The sequence below is a fragment of the Athene noctua genome, chromosome 15 (genome assembly GCF_965140245.1).
Source record: "Athene noctua chromosome 15, bAthNoc1.hap1.1, whole genome shotgun sequence".
In the NCBI taxonomy this organism is placed as follows: Eukaryota; Metazoa; Chordata; class Aves; order Strigiformes; family Strigidae; genus Athene; species Athene noctua.
In genome coordinates, this window is record NC_134051.1 from 18,897,053 (window position 1) to 18,916,081 (window position 19,029).

The 19,029-nt window shown below is 46.5% G+C and overlaps 1 protein-coding gene across 6 annotated transcripts in view; it reads right to left on the reverse strand.

Annotated features, from left to right (window-relative positions):
* Positions 1-19,029, reverse strand: part of NPRL3 (NPR3 like, GATOR1 complex subunit) — a 47,671-nt gene that overhangs the window by 1,929 nt on the left and 26,713 nt on the right. For 4 of the 6 annotated variants that reach the window (XM_074919643.1, XM_074919645.1, XM_074919642.1 and 1 more), the window contains 5 exons: positions 17,137-17,243; positions 15,760-15,889; positions 7,295-7,484; positions 5,933-6,125; positions 129-299 (listed from right to left, as the gene is read on the reverse strand). In XM_074919643.1, the coding sequence (XP_074775744.1) occupies positions 134-299; positions 5,933-6,125; positions 7,295-7,484; positions 15,760-15,889; positions 17,137-17,243 (786 nt within the window). In that variant the 3' untranslated portion in view covers positions 129-133. Of the gene's footprint in view, positions 1-58; positions 300-5,932; positions 6,126-7,294; positions 7,485-15,759; positions 15,890-17,136; positions 17,244-19,029 lie in introns of those variants that run through there. The other 2 variants (XM_074919640.1, XM_074919639.1) reach the window with 1 other exon arrangement.

A 19,029-nucleotide genomic window follows, 5' to 3' on the forward strand; every position in this document is an offset into this window, starting at 1 on the left:
AGGCACGGAGGGGGAAGAACCTGCTCTATGTCACACGGCGAGAAGGAATTGAAATCACCTCCTTCAGTTTTTAGGCATCTTTTAGACTATCCGTGTGGAGCCTGTAGCAGGTTCCCTTCCTTTGCCAGTAGAGTCACTTCAAGAGAGACTGAAAAACTGAAATGACGGGGTCCTCGTGGCTGGTCACCACCAGCACGCTGCGGAATTTGTCAAACAGCATCAGCAGCTGGGAGCGACGCATGTTCTCGTTGTACATGATCTCCTCCAAGTGGTGTCGGCCTCGGAAATAGTGCAGCAGCCTGTGGGGAAGAAGAGCAAGGGAGGCCCGTGGGCCAAGAGCAAGTGCACGCAACAAGCACTGACACTGCCGCCCTCAAGGTTTCCTCTCCCCTGGGATGCAAAGCAGAAGGTGTTTGGGTTGTGTCCCTCATTTACATGAAAAATGAAGAATTAAATGAGTTCTTACCTTAGGCAGGCCTAGCACAGAAATCTCCTGCAAAAGCAGGGGACTCCCCGTGCTTCGGAGCTTTGCAAAGGTCTGCCTTGTATTAAAAGGTTTCCTAGCCTGGGTCTTTTCCTGAAGTGATTGTCAATTTTCAACATAGTTTTAACTCCAGAAAGTGAGGAACCACAAGTGCCAACAAGCCTTGAGAAGTCAGGATGTGGCAGATTTACTTCTGTCCTCTCTTAGCTGGGTCTACAACACCCTCTGTCGCAGCTCCGCACCAGAGGCCCAGGTACCTACACCTGCTTTTAGAATCAAGAGTGTATTTTCCCTCGGACCTCGGTAACTACAGGTCGTGCACTCTAGAGGTTTGGTTGGTTTGGGTTAGGTGGAGCAGTGACAACAGGGAGATGGGTATTGTAAAGCCCCCAGAGAGAGCCAAAACCCTGAGGCCTAAGCTCAAACCACACTGACCAAGCTGGGGCAGGGTCTGGAGCACAGGTCTGCTGGGGAGCGGCTGGGGGAACTGGGGGGGTTCAGTCTGGAGCAGAGGAGGCTGAGGGGAGACCTCCTGGCCCTCTGCAACTCCCTGCCAGGAGGGGGCAGAGAGGGGGGATGAGTCTCTGGAGCCAAGGCCCCAGCGCCAGGCCCCGAGGGAATGGCCTCAAGCTGCCCAGGGCAGGGTCAGGCTGGCTCTGAGGAAGGATTTCTGTGCAGAAGGGGCTGTTGGGCGTTGGAATGGGCTGCCCAGGGCAGGGGGGAGTCCCCGGGATCCCTGGGGGGGTTGAAGAGTCGGGCTGAGCCAGCGCTGAGGGATCTGGGGGAGTTGGGAACGGTCAGGGGGAGGGTCATGGCTGGGCTGGAGGAGCTTCAGGGGCTTTTCCAACCAACCTAGATGATTCTGTGACTTCCTAAATTCCCAGTTCTCTTTAAATAGAAACAGCACAGATACCCCTTTGCTGGCCACCAACACGCTACAGCCATCCGGTAACGCCAGCCCTGCAGGGCAGGGTCTAAGACAAACCACTGCAGCCTCTGCAGTGCAGCAGGTCCCTGCTGGCTGAGGACCTGCTCCCCGAGAGCCTTCGGAGCCGCACCACCAAGGCAGCCCTCCTGACGGACCTCGAGTTTGCTGCTCAGTCCCTTAATTGTCTCGACAGCCTCCCAAGCGCAGGAGCCGCGCACCTCACTCAAATACTTCTGCCCGTCAAGGCCTGAACGTGTATGCCAGAATCCCTTCCCCAGCCAGATGTGCATCCACATGTGTTACACATCACACTGGGCTCTGCGCTTCGGCAGCTTTTGCTCGTGTTTCCACACCCATCTGCGGTTTAGGAATATGCTGGGCTGCTGCTTCATGCCAACTGACAGTAAAAATGAGTGGAGATGACAAGATCTGTTTTCCAATTCATTCATACACTCCTCATGCAGGAACAGCCCTCGAAAGACACCGAATACCCCTCAGAGCATTCCTGCTACTTTCACGTGGCAGCAGGATGGGGCCCCTCGTGCTCTCCCTGAAGGACTGGCGTTTGCCTGCCTGCCTGCTGCTGCTCAGGCTCAGCACTCCTGGCACCCGTCACCCTTCGTGGGGGACTGGAAAGGAGCCACTGTGCAACGAGTCTGCCTCCCTCTACAGTGCCCAGAGTAGGTGTCACCTCTCGTCCACTGCCATTTGGGTTTCTCTGCTCCCCCCTTTGCCATGTCCCTCCTCTCACCCCTCTCTTGTTCCCCCAACAGCTGTGTGTAAGCTCAGAGCCAGGAACCTCACCGCCTCACCCCTGCAGGCAGCCTGGGCCGTGCAGCCCCCAGCACGCTGCAGCCTCCCTTCTGCTCTGATGTGCCCCTGCCAGCTCGCAAGCTGACACCACAGAACATGATTGCGGCGTCGCTGTACCTGCAGCACGAACGCGCAACAGACAGACAAGCTCCAGCCATATCCACCTTCCCACTCTCTGGGCTGTGCATTCGCCTCTTGCACTGTCTCCCACTGGGTATTTAAATTGGGCCAGCTGGCTTCCTCCCCTGGGCCAACGGCAACCAGTGTGCACTGCGAAGCAGCCATCAGAGGGACAGCATCAGTTTGTGTGTCTATGTGTCAAAACCAGACCATTCCATGAGGTATTAAGAGAAATTTTTGCATCTTATAACTTGTATCACTGTTCAAAAAGTGATTTTGACAAAAATTTTAAAAGCTACGTATTCTCTCCCGTCTATAACGCTGCTCACTGTGATTGCCCATGCGCTCATCTCCTGGCCCAGCTGTCTCCTGATTACAAACTGGCTTTCAACAGCAACACAGACTAAGCAGTTCTCCAATAAATAAATCCATCCTATATGCAAAAAGAGTCTGGATTTGTAACCAGTCAAGATGAAATACTTTCCACTCCAATAAAAGTTAGAGAGGATATTAAAGAATATCACAAAAATGCCGGCTGGAAGACACCTCCAAAGTCTAGTCCAGCATCCTGCTCCAGCAGGACTCGTGCCAATGCTGTAGCTTTTTCTAGCCAAGCTCTGAAACCCTCTAAGGATGGAGATCCCCCCACATGCCTGGACAATCTGTCCTGGGCTGCACTGCCCTCCCAGGGAAGAAGTTTTCCCCCAAATCCAACCAGAGTCTACAAAACTGTAACTTGGGGCTCACAGCTCCAGTGAAGATGGACACTACCTTTGCCTTTTTGGGCAACGAACATTTATGGGACCCAAACAGGACATAAGATGGCACTTCTGGGGCAGTAACACTGCATCTGAGTCCCTCTGAACCTGCACAGATGTGTCTGTTGACAAATGTGCAGATCCAGATCCAGTGATGGAAGATTTTTGCTTTCCATTGCTCATCACTCTTCTCCCCTCTTTAAGTTATAGGAGCTGCCCATCTAACAGCAGTGTAGTGTTCTTAAATGCTAAAAAAAAAAAAAAAAAAAAAGCATTATCTCAGACTAGTCATTCAAAGAAAATTAACTTATTTCTGGCCAAGGAGATATCCCTTCCACCAGCACTGCTTGAAAATGGAGAACTGTCCACAGCTTAGTGCCACCAATAAGCATTCCCCAGTGGTGTAAAAGGTCTCCATTTCCCAATCTAAGAGCAAGAAAAATCATCCTGAAAGTGACTCCAGAGCCATGGCTTGGAAGAGAAGCCACGAGTGAAGCCTCAAACTCTCTTTAAAAGCACTGATTAATGTGCAGTGAGGAACACCTTGTGTACGTTACCGAAGGTCTAGCTCAAAAAAACCCTTGTCTCCTCCTTAAGTTTACTTCTGGAAGCACAGGCCAACCCTCCTCCAGCAGCACCTAAGTAAAGAACTTGGATTTCAATTCCCATTCAGTGTAATGAGGGTTAATGCAGGCAGTGCTGAAGCCAAGCTTCACTATTTCTCATTTCCCCTTAAGGTTTCTGTCTGGCTGTGCATAGCACTGGTCAGGCACAAGCCCTTTCTGCCATCTGTTTAATGAGTAACAGGCGTTCGGAGGCACAGACACCAGAAAATGTATCAGGATGAACTTTACTGCTCTGCTGAAAACAGCCCATCCCTTTGTGTGCACACACAACTACACCTGGAAGGGCAGTTGGAGTACGTTTAGTGCACTAACTGTGCATTTATAGCAGGAGTTTGTTCTCGGGGGCAGGTGACAGAGCAGAGCCCAGCCCTCGTTAGGCTGCCGTTCCTCCAAAGGGAGCCGGCAGTAACCTGGATCAGGGTAATGAGGGACATCACCTCGTTCACTGCAGCAGCTTCTCCACAATTGTTTACACTTTCATTAAGAGCGATAGGTTTACCCAGAAGACATTTATCTCTGATGGTTTATGGCACAAAATGAGAGAAAATACACCCACAACCTCCAAGTTATGGTGTCTCATAAAGCCACCAGTAACCAAGAGTGTCTTGCATAAACATTTCTGTGGGTACACTCCAGCATCCTACCCCCAGGACCCATTTGTTTATCCTTCTTCTCTCTTCCTCGCTGTTGACTTGGAAGTAAGCTATGCTGTTGTCAATTCAATCTATAGTAGAATGGAAATTCAGACTTAGCAAAGCCATCCTGGGGATCTGCAGAAGAACCTGGTGCACAAGCAAACCGCAAAATAAACATCATTCAGACAGCTGCCTGGTTACAGCAGCTGATTTTATGAAGAAATCAAAGTAATTTTTTTGCATCTGCAATTCCAAAGCTTTCAAATGGCTGTTTTACCCAGATGAGGGAAGTGACAGGGGAGCAATCATGAAATCCTTTCCTCTCCCCAGGATATCTAAGAATCTGCACTGCCACTAAACTGGTCCAAAGCATCCCACACAAATTCAGTCTTAAGATATCACCAGTTAGGATTTTGTTTTTCCTTGCCTTTCTCACTGGTTTTGTAATGACTTATCTTGAAATGTTTTTGCCTCATTACCAAGTTCCCAAATGGCCGAAGTGTTGCCTCTCAATCGAGAATACCCTCTGAACAGTTTACAGACGATGGAGAAGACAAGTAACTCAGCAGTAACTACCCGCAAGCTTGGGAGAGCTCTGTGAAAGTGCCCGAGCACAGCAGAGCTGCAAACTTTGACACAGACAAGAAAAACATTTTCTTGCAATTAATTTCTCTAGGCTACTTGACTATATTCATCCTAGAGCAAGACCCGGGTTTTCAGGGGACTACCAGCTGAACATGGGAAGTATAGAAAAAGCTGCAGGACTTGCCTCAGGTGGTTTTCTGCTCTACAAGTACGAAAACCAGTGAAAGCTGCATTCCAGTGATGCCACTGTGTTTTGAAATGCTTAGGAAGAAAAAGTATTTTCCCCCACGCCTTTTTCCCAGATGGCTGGTTAGGAAGTTATTCTGCTTTTTACCACGTGCAGAACCACATCTTGTGTATTTTGCTGTGTTAAAATTTGTAACAACAGAACTGTGTGCTACTAATCACACATCCTAATGACTTTAGCCTAACTAACCTAATGTAACGAGCAGCTCATCTCCGCAGAACAGACCCTGAAATGTTTGTAGGCTGGGCTGTAGAAGTATTCAGCTGGCTTTGTGTCTTACGCTCTTTGTCTCTGTCTCGTATTTGCATGGAGTTTACAAACCTTAAAATACAGGCTTGGAAATACCAACGGACACAAAGCGACAGCATCAGCATGACTGGGTCTTTGCTTTGCAAGCTCAGAAGGCTTTTTCAGGCTATGAAGTTTTATGACTACCATGTGTGGACACAGGAAAACTCGCAGGCAAACAGTGAAGTCCGTGTTGTCCAACCACATGCCCTGATGCTCCCTCACACATCTAGGACTCTTCGTTAACAAGTGTTCTTGTGACACATACATTAGTTTTTGTCCAAAACTGATGTGCACAGATGAAATAGGTGTAAGGGGAACAAACCCGAAAGAATTTACCCTCCAAAAATCCCAAGCTAACAGGATTTGCTGAGTCCAATGAAACAACAAGGATAAGAAAAAAAAAAAAAAAAAAAAAGGATTACATTCTGCACTCCTCATTTCTTACCTTGCAAACATGCGAAGATCTTCTGGATTTTGGGCAGCAGGGACATTAAGGATAGCTTCCCGCTCGTGTTCCAACAAGCTTGCTAGGAGATTCTCCGTCATCCTTTTATTTAGGGGTGAGTCCCCACCAGGTATCAACTCAGCACTGGAATTATCCATGCTAGGGCTTGTCAGAGTCATGTCATCACTACTAGCTATCAGGGGAAGAGAGAAAGAGACACATAATTTTTATATACCTCAGCATAATGATGCAAAGATTATCAATTCAGGCTGTTTCTATGCAGTCTTTGCAAATAATCCCTTCAGATTTGTAGAGCAAAGAGAGTGGCTCTTGAAATGCTACATGTATCTGCAATTAGTCATATGACAACGCAGCGATTTTCTCAATGGGAAAAGTCAAATGTTTCAACGAAGGCATCAATTTGTGTGGAAAATTGTACTTCTGGAGACCATAAACAGTCCATAAAAAACACTGAAGAGAAAATTCCCAGCCAGCTCTGCTGGAATACCGTGAAGTGGTAACATGAAAAGCCTAACAGCACAGAAGGTGGGAGCAAGCAGAAAGAAAGGCCAAGAAGCAATATCCTCTTGTGAGCGAGCCAGGATAAGCAGATCGCAGACTGATCTGACTCACGTTCCAAGATTTCTGCCCTAATTCATGACTTCTGTAAAGCTGAAAGTTGTACAGAGAATCTCTCTTGATATCCAACCCCAGTAGCGTTCTGAGAATGTTGCTCGTAGCAGCACAGGCAGAAAAGTTGGGGATTTCAGCACTGGATCTGGTTTTTACCCCTGAAAAAATGTTTTCCTGGAATCACCCTGAAGAATGGCACTGAGGAGATTAAAGAAATCAGGAGACAAACAGCAATCAACCACTGGTGATGAGATTGATTGTGACTGAGAAAGACAGCTGGCTCTGCATCTCCTTAGGTGGCTCTACAGCCCACAGAAATCAATGCAGCTTGAAACAAATTGTCACAATTGTCCTTCTCTCCTGAAAACCAAGGTTCCTGCAGGAACAGTGGTGCAGCCAGAGGAACGTGGCAGTTACTTTTCAGTATAGCAAGGAAGCAGGAAGTTGCTTCAACAAAACAGAAGTACCTCCGATACTTTACATGACCAAATGAGAACCTGGCAAATTACAAAGCACTACTTCTTTTTAAAACCAACAATTTAAGGTCTAATAGCCCTTAAGACTTTCACCAATGCCCAGCTCTAAATTTAAGAGGGGCTGGACCCAATTAGTAAGCACTCCAGCAAAGACAACTTGTCTTGTTACCAAGGCCTGACTACCCTAGGCATCACTAAGGGAAGCTCTAGGAGTGGGCTGTAGTCCGAGCAGCAGAGAAAAGGGTGCTCATACTTGGCGAGCCAAAGCTGAGAGCATTGGGGGTGCTTAAACTTCGGCCTCCAACTCTGGCGGTAAAGGGCATGTCTTCATCTTGGGCTCGGAAATCCTCCTCATTTGGTGGCACCATCAGACAGACGTAAGTGTGAAGCTGAATAAGAAGCCGGTGTTGGAGCATCCATATCACCATCTGAATGAGCTGAGTCTGCAGAGTGAGACGTGAGGTATTAAACAACCCCGAAATAAAATACAGGAGGAAAACAATGCACAAAGGTTAGGCTTTGTGACTAAGGAGTCACAAGGAGAAATGCTTTCCCCCACACACAACAGTTTTATCTCTTCTCCAATCACAAAAAGGTGACCAGGCACACAGGTTCATCACACCCAAAGCCTCTGTGGACACTCAGGCTGTAATCAAACCTTTAATGATCAACATGCCTGCATGCAACACTGACCAGCACAGCCAGCGTCCTCAAACGAACCAGCCCTGCCCCTTGCCACAGCTCCAGCCCTGCCGTGTTCCAGCAGAGCAGCTGACCGCCCTCCCCACGTGATGCTTCAGCCACACAAGCCCCCCTGGAGCTGTTCCATCCTCTTTTAACAAAACAAGTTTTGTAGGTGCTACGAAAATGGGATAGACTTCCTTCTGAGAGACAAGACATGGAAAATGAGTCAACTGGATGCAGGCCCTGATGCCCACAGCCCAAGAGTGTGAGCCCTGAGACCAGTTTGCTGGTTTCTATAAAAACCCCACTAAAATCGGTGATCACCGAAGGGTTAATCCCAGAGCGGTCAGATTAAAGTGCAGCTTCCCCCAGGAAGCCAAGGAGAGGGCAGGGTGATGGGGCAGAGTCGGAGCAACCAAGACAGGTGCCCAGAAGTAGGAGCCATTTGCTGTCAGATGGGAAATTGCTGCATAACCACGGGAGAGCCTCCGGAGATCAGAGCCCTGCCAGGACCCGGCGATACAGACACAGTGCCAACAGCTCCAGCAGCCCTGGCAAGAGGCAGCAGCCTGCTGCCGCCAAGGAGTCCCCTCGCAATGCGAAGGGTTAACATCCCCCATTTCCTCACCATCCCTCTGCAATAATAGGACAGGCTAAGCTTACGAAGGCCTCTGGTTTTTTAGGCTGCAGACAGGCAAGAGTTTCAGAAGCTCCAAGAGATGACGCTCATATTAAACAAACATGTGCAACACCTTTGTATTCCAGCAGCTGAGGACCTGCACAATGTCCCCAGAGCACCACTGAAAACGGTGGGTAGAGTGAGGGACAAGCGTTTGTAGGTTCTTGGCATGGCCCATTTTTCAGGAGTTTTGAAGGAGCATTCAAAACACATCACCGTGTCTGGATTTCGGCACAAAAAGCCTTTTCATATCACTGCAGGCAACCCTTCCCATAGCTAATGGCTCTGAAAACACTGATTCACTGACAAAAGCTGTTTGGGGATTTCATAGCAACCAACACTGTTTTGGTGAGAGAAACACATGCAGAATGAGCTCAGACTCTGAGAAGGAAGCTGGCTCTGCTGTATTAATCATCAGGATAACGGGCCAAATCTCAATAAAAGCCCCAAACTGAAGTTCATCAGCCCACATAATTTTCCTTTTTCCATAAATCTTGTAATTCTCAGTTACTCCTCTGCTATCAAATCACAAAAGAAACATCTTCTGTTTGCAGACAGACCCACACCCTGTCTTTTCAGGGATTACCACTTTTGGGGACTGAATGGATTTTAATGTTAATACATATTATCTGGGATCGCCTTCAAACATTATCTTTTTTAGAAAAGCCATAATTCATTTTACATGTTTAACAGAAAATCTAAAGACGAAAGTTGGCAAAAGATGCCAAATGCATAGTACTTTGCTAACATCTGAAATCAGCCTGAAAGAGAGAGGAGGCTTATTCCAGTGATTACGTTGCTAAAAACCTTCCTTCCAAATGCAGGCCTGGATGGAAAGATGTCTCATATATTTTACTTAAATTTCCAACCTGTTGGCGCACAGTGATGTCTGATTAACTAGTTTCACATCAAATGAAAGAAGTCTGCACATTTCACAGCACAAAATAACTCTGGAAAAATCCAAGGCAATTCAAGGAGACAGTTAAGAGAGGCTCTACAAGACCTGCAGAATCTGCCGGGTAGGGCCTGACCCAGACCAATCTCCACTGGTCACTTTGGTAGTTTCATGAATTAAAATAACAGCCCGTTGCATTTTTTACACTCATGTGCATGGAAAGTCTTATCCAACACACTCTAACCCTGCGTATGCACCTCCACTTCTACACTCTTGTGTAAGTATCTAGAAAGCCAGCCCTGAGCCAGCAGCTGTGGCTCAGTGGAACAAGAAGCCAGGGAAAAGTGGTGTGACAGCTTTACAACCAACAACTGCCAAACGCCTTTGTGCTGGAAGTGGGAGAGCTGGAGATTGGCTGTGGCTAACCTGAAAACTAGAGAAAACTGTTCTTCTGTATTGAAGTGAGCCTGAACAACCATCCCCAGATAAGAGAGAATGAAGATCATTGACTGTCTTAAAGCTGGACTTCAGTGAGAATTTGGTACCCTTTAAAATCTAGTCGTAGAAAAAAGCCCAAGCAATGCAGCATCCTGCAACTAACACCATGCCCCCAACAGTGTGCTTTGTGCCATCACTGCCAACGTGCCTCACACCATTTCCACTTTTTCCAGTTTTAAACCTATTTCTTACCAAAAGCAGCAAGTGTTTTTACAGTTAAGGTCTAGCAGAAGCTTTGCTAATACGTTCTGCTGCTTGTCCTTCTGGACACAAACACCTAATTTACAGCCATTCTCCATCTGCTCCTCTTGAGCTCTGGTGGGGCTTACAGACAGGTCTGCAGGAGAAGAGGCTTCTCTGCACCATCTGTGCCGCGCTGACTGTTGGAAATGCTCTTCCTCCCTCAGAGATACAGCGTTATCTTCATGCCTGGTCTCGGTCTACTTGATTAGCTGGGCTCATTGCTGAAGCCAAAAGGGCTGGGAGGAGCTTCCCAGGCAAGGATATACTTCAGTCCCACGCCTGCCTCCACTCACTGTCATCATCTGGCGTGGCAGGAGTCTAGAGCCAGGCTTTCTTGGCTGAAACACCAGGACCACGATGGAAATATAAACCAAAACATTTTTCATTGCTTAATTTAACTAAAAATCAACTCTAAATTTCATCCATATTCTTTTCATCCTTCCCATCTCCCCATGCTGCCTCTCTCCAGCCTGCTGTACGAGGGGCCTGTCTGCTGCCGCATCTGGACCTCTCCGTGCTGCGGCGCAGCAGGCCCCGGGCAAAGTTAGAGGCTGTTGTCATGCCAGGCAGCACGGAAGGAGTTGGTAACAATACATCGCTTTGTGCTCATTGACAAAAGCAGAGAAGATGTATTAGTTTCTGAAAACACGGGCATTATACGTCAGCCCATCTGGGCAGTTTGGGACAGTCAGAGGAAAGCTCAGCCCCAAGTCTTGGAGGGACAAGATCCAGCATTCATTACTCTCTTCCCTCTGGGAACCAAAGGGAGCGTTTGTAAAACTCGAGTAATGTGTTAAACAAACCACATTTCCTGCAAGGACTTTATAAGGCTGTTTTCTTTCCCAGACCTAAAAAGCTAAGGAAAACGCCAAGATAACCAGGACCGGCAGCAAGTTCAGGAAAGGGAAAACAGCAACCCAGAAGCGCTCGATCCTAGCTTGTTTCTTACTACACGACTATAAAATGAGAGTTAAAACACAGCCTGTTTTGCCTACTGAAGTATATGAGCCCCCTTTCTCCAGTCTGGATTATACGGTTACTTGACACATGCACTCTTCAAAGTCTGACTTGAGAACTAAGGGCTGCCTTGGCTCAGTAGGACAGCACCTAGTTGCTGGGGTAAATGGATGTTTGCTGAAATGTATGACCCTCCTTTATCATTCAAACCACGCTGGTTTACGAAAATAGATCAGCTAGTCAAACTTCTCCCTACTCTACAGAAAACAGTCTCTAAAGACCCCTTCTCAGTGTAGGACAAAACATTTATTGTCTCATATTGCCATTTTAATCATTATGTAACGGCTTTGAATTCTCAGCGTAACCACACCCTCCACTTAGGTGTAGAAAGACATTATATTTTTAACTTGCCACACTAAACCCCCCTGATTTTACACCTAGTCCAACTGAATATAAATGCACCTTAACATTACTCTCATCCCGCTGCCAACAAAAGCTCCCGTGGCTCTTAATGCTTTCCAGATGCCCAGCAGAACGGTCACATTTGCAGTGTGTCTCTCGGAAGACACAACTGCCCATTCAGTATTTGCATGCAGCTCTCCTCCCACTCCCATCCCCTGACATACTTGCTCATTTTCCACCGAGCTGTTACACAAAGCACGGCACGTTTTCCGGATGCATAAGGCAGAGGCCTCATCCACCGGTGCCTTACTCCCAACAGGATGGCCAGACTTATTAAAACAAAAGTGAAAAATTAAACATTATTTTGTTCAGCAGCAGCTGTCACACTTTCCCATCTGTTTTTTTTTTCCGCAGTTATCCTAGCCCCATCAAGGGAGAATTAGATAACTACGATAATAATAACAATGTGCATTATGATAAAGAGCTAGTGCAGTGAAGGGGATGCAGGGGGGAAATGGGATGGCTAATTCACCTCCGTGCACCCCTTCTACCTTATGGGTGGAAAGATCCCTCCTGCTTGTTCCTCAAGGCAGGCTAGAGAGATGTTAGAGCTTCTGAAACAGAGGAACTAGCTGAGGCCATAATGCACAGATGAGGGAAAGCCACAAGCACTGTCCCTTTCTCTTGGTTTGCAAAGAAACTTAGTGGACAGTAGCTGAGTGAAGAAACTTTTGATATGGTGCAAAGAAAGCCTTGCACTGAAAAGCAGGTTAAAGCATTCCCATGCCCCAGCTGCAGTGCCTAGCACACACACTCTGTCAACGAACGTGTGCCAGCTTAAAGGTTTTAGGTCACCGAGTGTTTCTGTGCTTTCACAGGAGGTTATGAAGGGCTGTGCACCACACTGAACAGCACCAGAGTCCACTCTGGTGTGCTCTGCAGTCACATCAGGCTGCGCCACGTCTGCGAGAGGAGAGCACAGGGACAGGAACCACCAGTCACAGGCAGCAGCAGGAAGGACGGCTCCTTTGGGGTCGGGGTAGAGGAGATGCAAACTGTTTCTTTTCCAGTAAAAACACTGAAAGGGAAGAGTTTACCTATTGTATCAGCTCGCAGGATCTCCTCACCCCACGGCCGCACCCTGGTGAGATCCAGGACGGGCAGCACGGGCTGAACTGGCTGCTGTTCAGGACACGGCCAGGCTGCCCTGGATTGCTGAAGTCGGGGTGACACCATACAGCACGGTGGAGCCACTGGGAAAGGGGAGAATAGCTTCTGCTTGCCTCACTCACATCCCCAGCTGCAGAAATGCCTCCCTTGTTCTACACCAGCCCTGGAGCTTGCTGGATCTCCCCCTGTGCAAATTCCACCTGCTAACCTGGTAGAAAACTAGAACAGCTGAAACAAGTTAAGTGAACAGTCAAGCTGGACAGGACCCAGAGCTCTAGCACAAAGGGGGAGGGAAAGGAGGAAGGCATGTGTGCACACACCTGAGGGTAGAAAGGAAACCCAGGGCCTCCTCTCATCAGCACCAGATCAGCTGAGCTGTAGGCACAGGCTCATCCTCATGCTGCTGCACCATTGCTAACCTGCCTTGCTTGGATAAACACAGAGAGAGGGAAGCTAGCATACAGATTACTACACAAATAATAAAATCTTTTCAAATTATAAGCACAAGAGCACCGATAGATATACAACCACCACAGAGTTCAACTGCAATATACTGCTCGTCATCAGAGGCAAGAAAAGAGATCAAGATGACAGACTCAAGAAGAATTCCGTCTGTAGCACAGGGCACAGCTGAGAGCACTAGTGGTCCTGGCAGACACCACTCGCTAGACATCTCCCACCTACTTGACAGACAGACACCAAAAGCAGCATGTTGACATGCACTCCGTCTTTCAAGGCAGTCTTGTCCCTGCTCTGGGTATTGCAGGTTGTCTGTACCTCCTACCAGCCAAAAAATATCACAGCACCCTAAGTATAAAAATGCCAGTGTCACATTTTTTTTTATCTGCTCAAAGGAACGGAGCAATTCCACCCGTGTAACAGTAAGCAAACAAAAATAACTTAGTCCTCTTTCAACTCAAAGCGGTACAACTTCATATAAAAACAGGGGAAGAGCTCTTCAACAGCTTTCCTATTTCGTATGGTGGACTTATGAATGCCTTCCATATCCTCTGCCCATCCAGAAGCACGTGCCAAAAGGAGAGAGCCAGTCCCATGCTTAAGACAAGAATCAAAGGGGATGGATGCCATGAGACCATGAGAGTTTCTGCAGAAAATCCAGCCCTTCCCACAGCACTGACCTTCTAGCGCGGACGACCTTCAGTAATAGGGAGACAGTACAGTCAGCATGATGACAAGCACAAGGTAACAGACTACTAGTGAAAATCTTCAAAGTCAAACAAAATCCCCACATCCCCTCTTATGTACACAAAGAACAGTGAAAGGTCCCCAACTTTGTTAACTTTTTTCAAAGGCAAAACAAATACCATTTGACAATATTTACAGTTCAGAGTACAGCATTTTTTATCGCCACACAGTGGAACAAAAACCTACCCACATTTCATCAGATTAATTGCTCTATCAACTAGAACTCTGTTAATTACAATTGGAACCTGACCACTTCAGCACAGGGATTGGATTCATCTCTCAAAAGGCTAGCTCCTAATAAAACAAAAATACAAAGAGTTCTACATGGGTAAATCAAAGTGATATGAAAACATCAAAGAACTCTCTCTAGTCTCAACTCCCCCAAGAACTGTCACACTTAACTTTATCAAAAAAAAGCTTGCCCTGACTCCAAACAGCCCACCGGTGTATGGTGGTCTACTTCACCTTCATGCACACGTCTTGCCAACGTGGCCCCAAGTCTTCTGCAACCACAGTTCTCACCTCCCCTTTTCAGACTGTAGAAGGCACTTCTGTATCGCAGCATCACCCTTCACCCTTCCACACATGCTGAAAGGATGATGAAAACAAGCCGTGCTGCTGACCTTTAGGACCCCATCACAGACAGGTGAGCATCAGAGAGAAGGCACACGCTCTAAAGGATGCATTTTAGCACTTCAGCAGCTCTGGCAAACACTGGTCACACACTGTTGTTTCAAGGCAGAACTGCAGTAGTAAGTGGCAGAGTTTATTTGTGTATTTCAAACAAAAGTAGGACGTCTGAGAACAACCAGAAGTATTGAAGGAGAAGTATTAAGGCAAGTAATTAATTTTAAAAGGAGTACTGAGAGTAAGAATGTCTCCTGAAGCTACTGCAGCTAGAATAAAATCAATGTCATTAATTCAGCTTCAATTTCCATGACACTGATTTGTCTGTAACTACAGAGAAGTACTGACAGAACAGTAAAACTGCTCTTCCCCTGCCTCCCAAGGTGGCAGCTGACCAGTACATACTATCAGGATTAGATCCTACATCATTACTTATCTTTATCTCCGATCATAACCTCTGCCAACCTGTAATTACAACAAATTCTTCTCTCGCAATTGTGCCTGTGTGCGCAATTGTTGTTCATCTTCTTGATATCTGAACAGTGGCTCAATTTGTATAGCCAGCAAGTTATCAAAGTATGAAGGCTGGCAACAACGCTGCAAGAAATCAGCTAAAGCAATCTGCCTGTGCTTCCTCTGCCACAATGAGCTGTGTACAGAGGTCCAAGCTTCTTCATCTGGGAAGAAAACAGTGTCAACCAGGAGAGCTCACATTAACTGAGCTCCTTCTTGCATTTCACCAGTTCCCAGAAATGCTGCAAGCCATGATCTATATGTAAGCAAAACAACGGCTCACAAATCCAAACTCTGTATGTTATTATCCCAAATCTGAACGTTAAAATGCTAATGCTGTAACACATGGACTTCTGTTGACTACACGCTGAGTCTACTTCCTCTAACAGCCTTTAAACAATTCCAGTTTCATAGCAAAAGCTAAGTGAATAGACAGTTTGCTTTTAAAACCAGATTGTGAACCTAAAGCAGATGGAATATAATAAAATTAAATGTGATTGTGAGGAATCCACAAACTTGCACTCAGCCTTACTAATTTATGACAGTTTTCAACAGACCAAATGGAGTTTCAGTCTTCCCTATTATATCACTCAAGAGAAAGAAACATTCTGATTTTTCTTTTAGGATTGTGCTGTCCTAGCAGAGTATCCACACAACTTCACCTTGAACATCCTCACAGCTTTTTGGCATGTGGATATGAAACAACAAATCATATGGTTAGAAACACAGTAATTGGCAACCTCTAAACCTGCAATAGCAGGTTCCTGACTAGGTACTCCAGAAGCACCATTCCTTGCTCTCATTAGCAGGAGAACAAGAGGCTTGTGGACACTCCCCATCTCACCTCCTGAACGGGTGGCGCGAGTGGATTCTTGAACTCTGAGAGTGACACTGGGAGGGAGAACTTGGAAAGCATCGACGGCAGGTTGTGGCCTCGGAACTGACAAGAAAACGCATCTGCTAATGGAGAGTAACTACAGAAAAGAGGGAAAGGCAGAAATCAGTTTTATTTTGCTGGTCAGCATAACACTTATCCATTTAAGCATTGCAGAAGTGCCAATTCCCAAATGAAATATTCTGCGTTATCTAGAAAAACAGCAAGGATAGTTTATGGCATTTTGCATCCTGCAAAAGTAATCAAGAAGCATATGCACTTTTATCTTGGCTTTAATGTTCGTGTGGAGGGAAACCAGAGGAGAAAAATAAAAATGATAAAAAGCCTAGACCTTCGCAGTCTCTGATCAAAGGAACAGGGGTTAGGCAGTCAAGAGAAGACAGGGATGGGCGGGACAGATGCACAATCTTCAATCTTTGCATATGCAAAATGCAGCTGCAGATGTGACTGTTCTTCCTGCCCATGCTGACAGGACAAGCAGTGTCACTGATCAGAAGTAAAGGAGAGTCAAGTTAAATATTAGGAAAACTGTCTTTCTTATGCTTTCCATCTACAAAAGTCTCTAAGAACAGCACTGCCATATATGACACAGGCACAGTTGTTCCTGAATGACCTCAAGGTCCCTTCCAGCCCTATTTTTATATTTCCATCACAGAAGTTCTGATTTAAAACTATTTTCCTATAACTGAGTTCCAACACAGATTCTAAAAACATCTCAAATCCAACACAGAAAGGGTTGCCAATCTTCAGCAGAGCAAAAATACCCACCACTGTCTCCATATTCCTTGCATTGCTGCTGCCTGCTCTCAAAATGGCCTCACTGCCTTCTGTCTGCGAGCAGGCACATCAGTATGAAATGAAACAGTACAACACTGAGAGCAACACTACCCTGATTTGCTACTTTTGATTAATTTAAGGTGATGCTGTGTGCCAGATATACAGACAGTCCTATGAAACATTTATTTAACTTAATTGCCAAGTATTTTGTTTTGTAAACGTTTCCATACTGCTTCAGGTTCATGCAGCCTTTCTGATATGGATATTCAGTGAGCAAGAGTACTAAAAATACTAAAAGTAGCTGCACAGGATAAATATTGCTTCCAAGACCCACATCACTGCAGAAGCATATTGATCTGCTATGATGTTCCTCCCCACCACACACTGGCTTTGCGAGTTCAGGCACATGTAATGGTTTGTGTTTCGTACAGTCTCAACAAATTCCTATGTGAAGAAAGACCCCACTCTGTACCCAGTAAGACAGGAAAGGAAAGCATATCTGCACTTCTCATCACCTCATCGCTAGTCACTCATTTTCCTTCTACTTACAGACAGACACTGGCATTTGGAGAAAGCATGTAGACGTTGTTTTCACACAGCGGATAAATAATAATTGCTTTTCCCCAGTAAACGAGATGTGCAGCAAGCTGGAAAACCTGCATTGAGAAAACAGGGAAAAATTAGAGGAGCAAAAGCAAAATTGAAACTCAGCAAGAGTTCCATACAGTGACAGAAAAGTCTTGTTTGAGATGAAATGAAAGAAAAATGTTCCACTCTTTCACCCTGCCTTCAGAATAAATTCAGAGTTTAATATAACATGTGGCACATCAAAAAGCCTTTGACAAGGGCATGAATTTCCAGAGGGTCGCTTCACGTTTCTAAGTATTTCCTGCCTTAAAGGAGTTTCTTCAAACTGTATCTATAGAAGTTTAGTTACTTTTTGTGCCCCAAAAATCTATTTTTGTTTATGCACAAAATGCATTGTTATACATGAAAAATGAAACAAAAGACTCGACCTCTGCCATGACACAAAAATAAAGGAAACCAACCCTGCCTTTTTAATACACTGAGATATTTCAGTAATGAGTTACACAAAGTGTTTTAATGTGTTAAACAAGTCGGTGGTTGTTAATGGCTCTGGAAGAGCCACATAAATAGCGTCTATGAGACATAAAATCCAGCCTGTATCATTAGATGCATTTAACTTTGCTTTTTTGTGGAGAACAAAACTACAGCAGCAGTAGGGAATTTCCAGAGTTCATCCCATAGCTATATAACACCAAGCAACACCACAGGCCACTGCAAGCAGACCTAGAAATTTTATTACAAAACAAGACCTTTCCCTCTGAATAAGAGAAGGCACGGGCCTGCCATCAGGAGCACCTGAGATGACAAGCCGTGTTCTTCTCCACTGTCACACAAGGCACAGATTGCACGCCCGGGTCTGAAGCGACCCTGAGAAGTCCAGAGTGGCTCTCCCCTCTCCTGATTCATCTAATACCACCATCAGGCCCGAGCAGTAAAGGGCCGCAATGCCTGCAGTCCTCCGCAGTGGCCTCGTGTCTCAGGTGCTTGCCAGTCTCGCTCCCTTCGCTGGCAGAAACTTCCCTTTTCAAGGGCTCGTCACATCACCTTGAGCAATTCAGATTTGAAATCTGGTTGTCAATACTGGAAAGGCATTCAGAAAGAGCTGCTGCCTTGGAGAGACTGCTTCAAAATTTTTGCCAAAGCCTGAAGTAGAGCTTCTTCCCAGGACTGCAAAGTCCCAGGGAAGCTCTCCTTTAGGCTTGAGCAGAAACTTTCAGAATAAGGGAAATCAATAGGTAGGTTTGTACAGGCTTTTAGAGCTCTTTAGTAGAAAAGATCTTGGCAGATCCAGAGGAAGAAACATTTGGCCATGGCAGCTGTAACCTTTCACTTGCATTTGGGGTGCCTCCATTTGCACAGACATCAATGTGGCAGAACCAAGCCAGACCACCGTGGTGTAAGTCAAGAGTAGTATTCATTCTGGTTTTAGCCACAGGAAGGCACAGAGAAGACAGAGTCACTCCTCTCCGAGGGGCACAGGGACAGGACGGGAGGCAACATACACACACAGGGTGGAAGATGGGAAATTCCCATTAGATACGCGGAAAGTTTTTCACCCTGATGCTGGTCAAACGCCGGACCAGGGCCCAGAGAGGCTGCGGGAGGTACCCTGGAGGTATTTAGAATTTGCACAGACAGGTTCTTGAGCAGCCTGCTTTGACAGACTTGTTCTGAGCAGTGGGACTCCAGACTCCCGGGCAGCCCTGCTACCCCACAGCACTCTGTGACTGGGATGTGGCTGCAAGCCTGCCGAGTGCTGTCGCTGTGCTGCTGCCCTTCCTCTCTCCAACCTTTCCCCACGCTCTAAGGCTCACGCTTTCTCCGTGCACTCTGCTCACACCAAGAGAACCGACG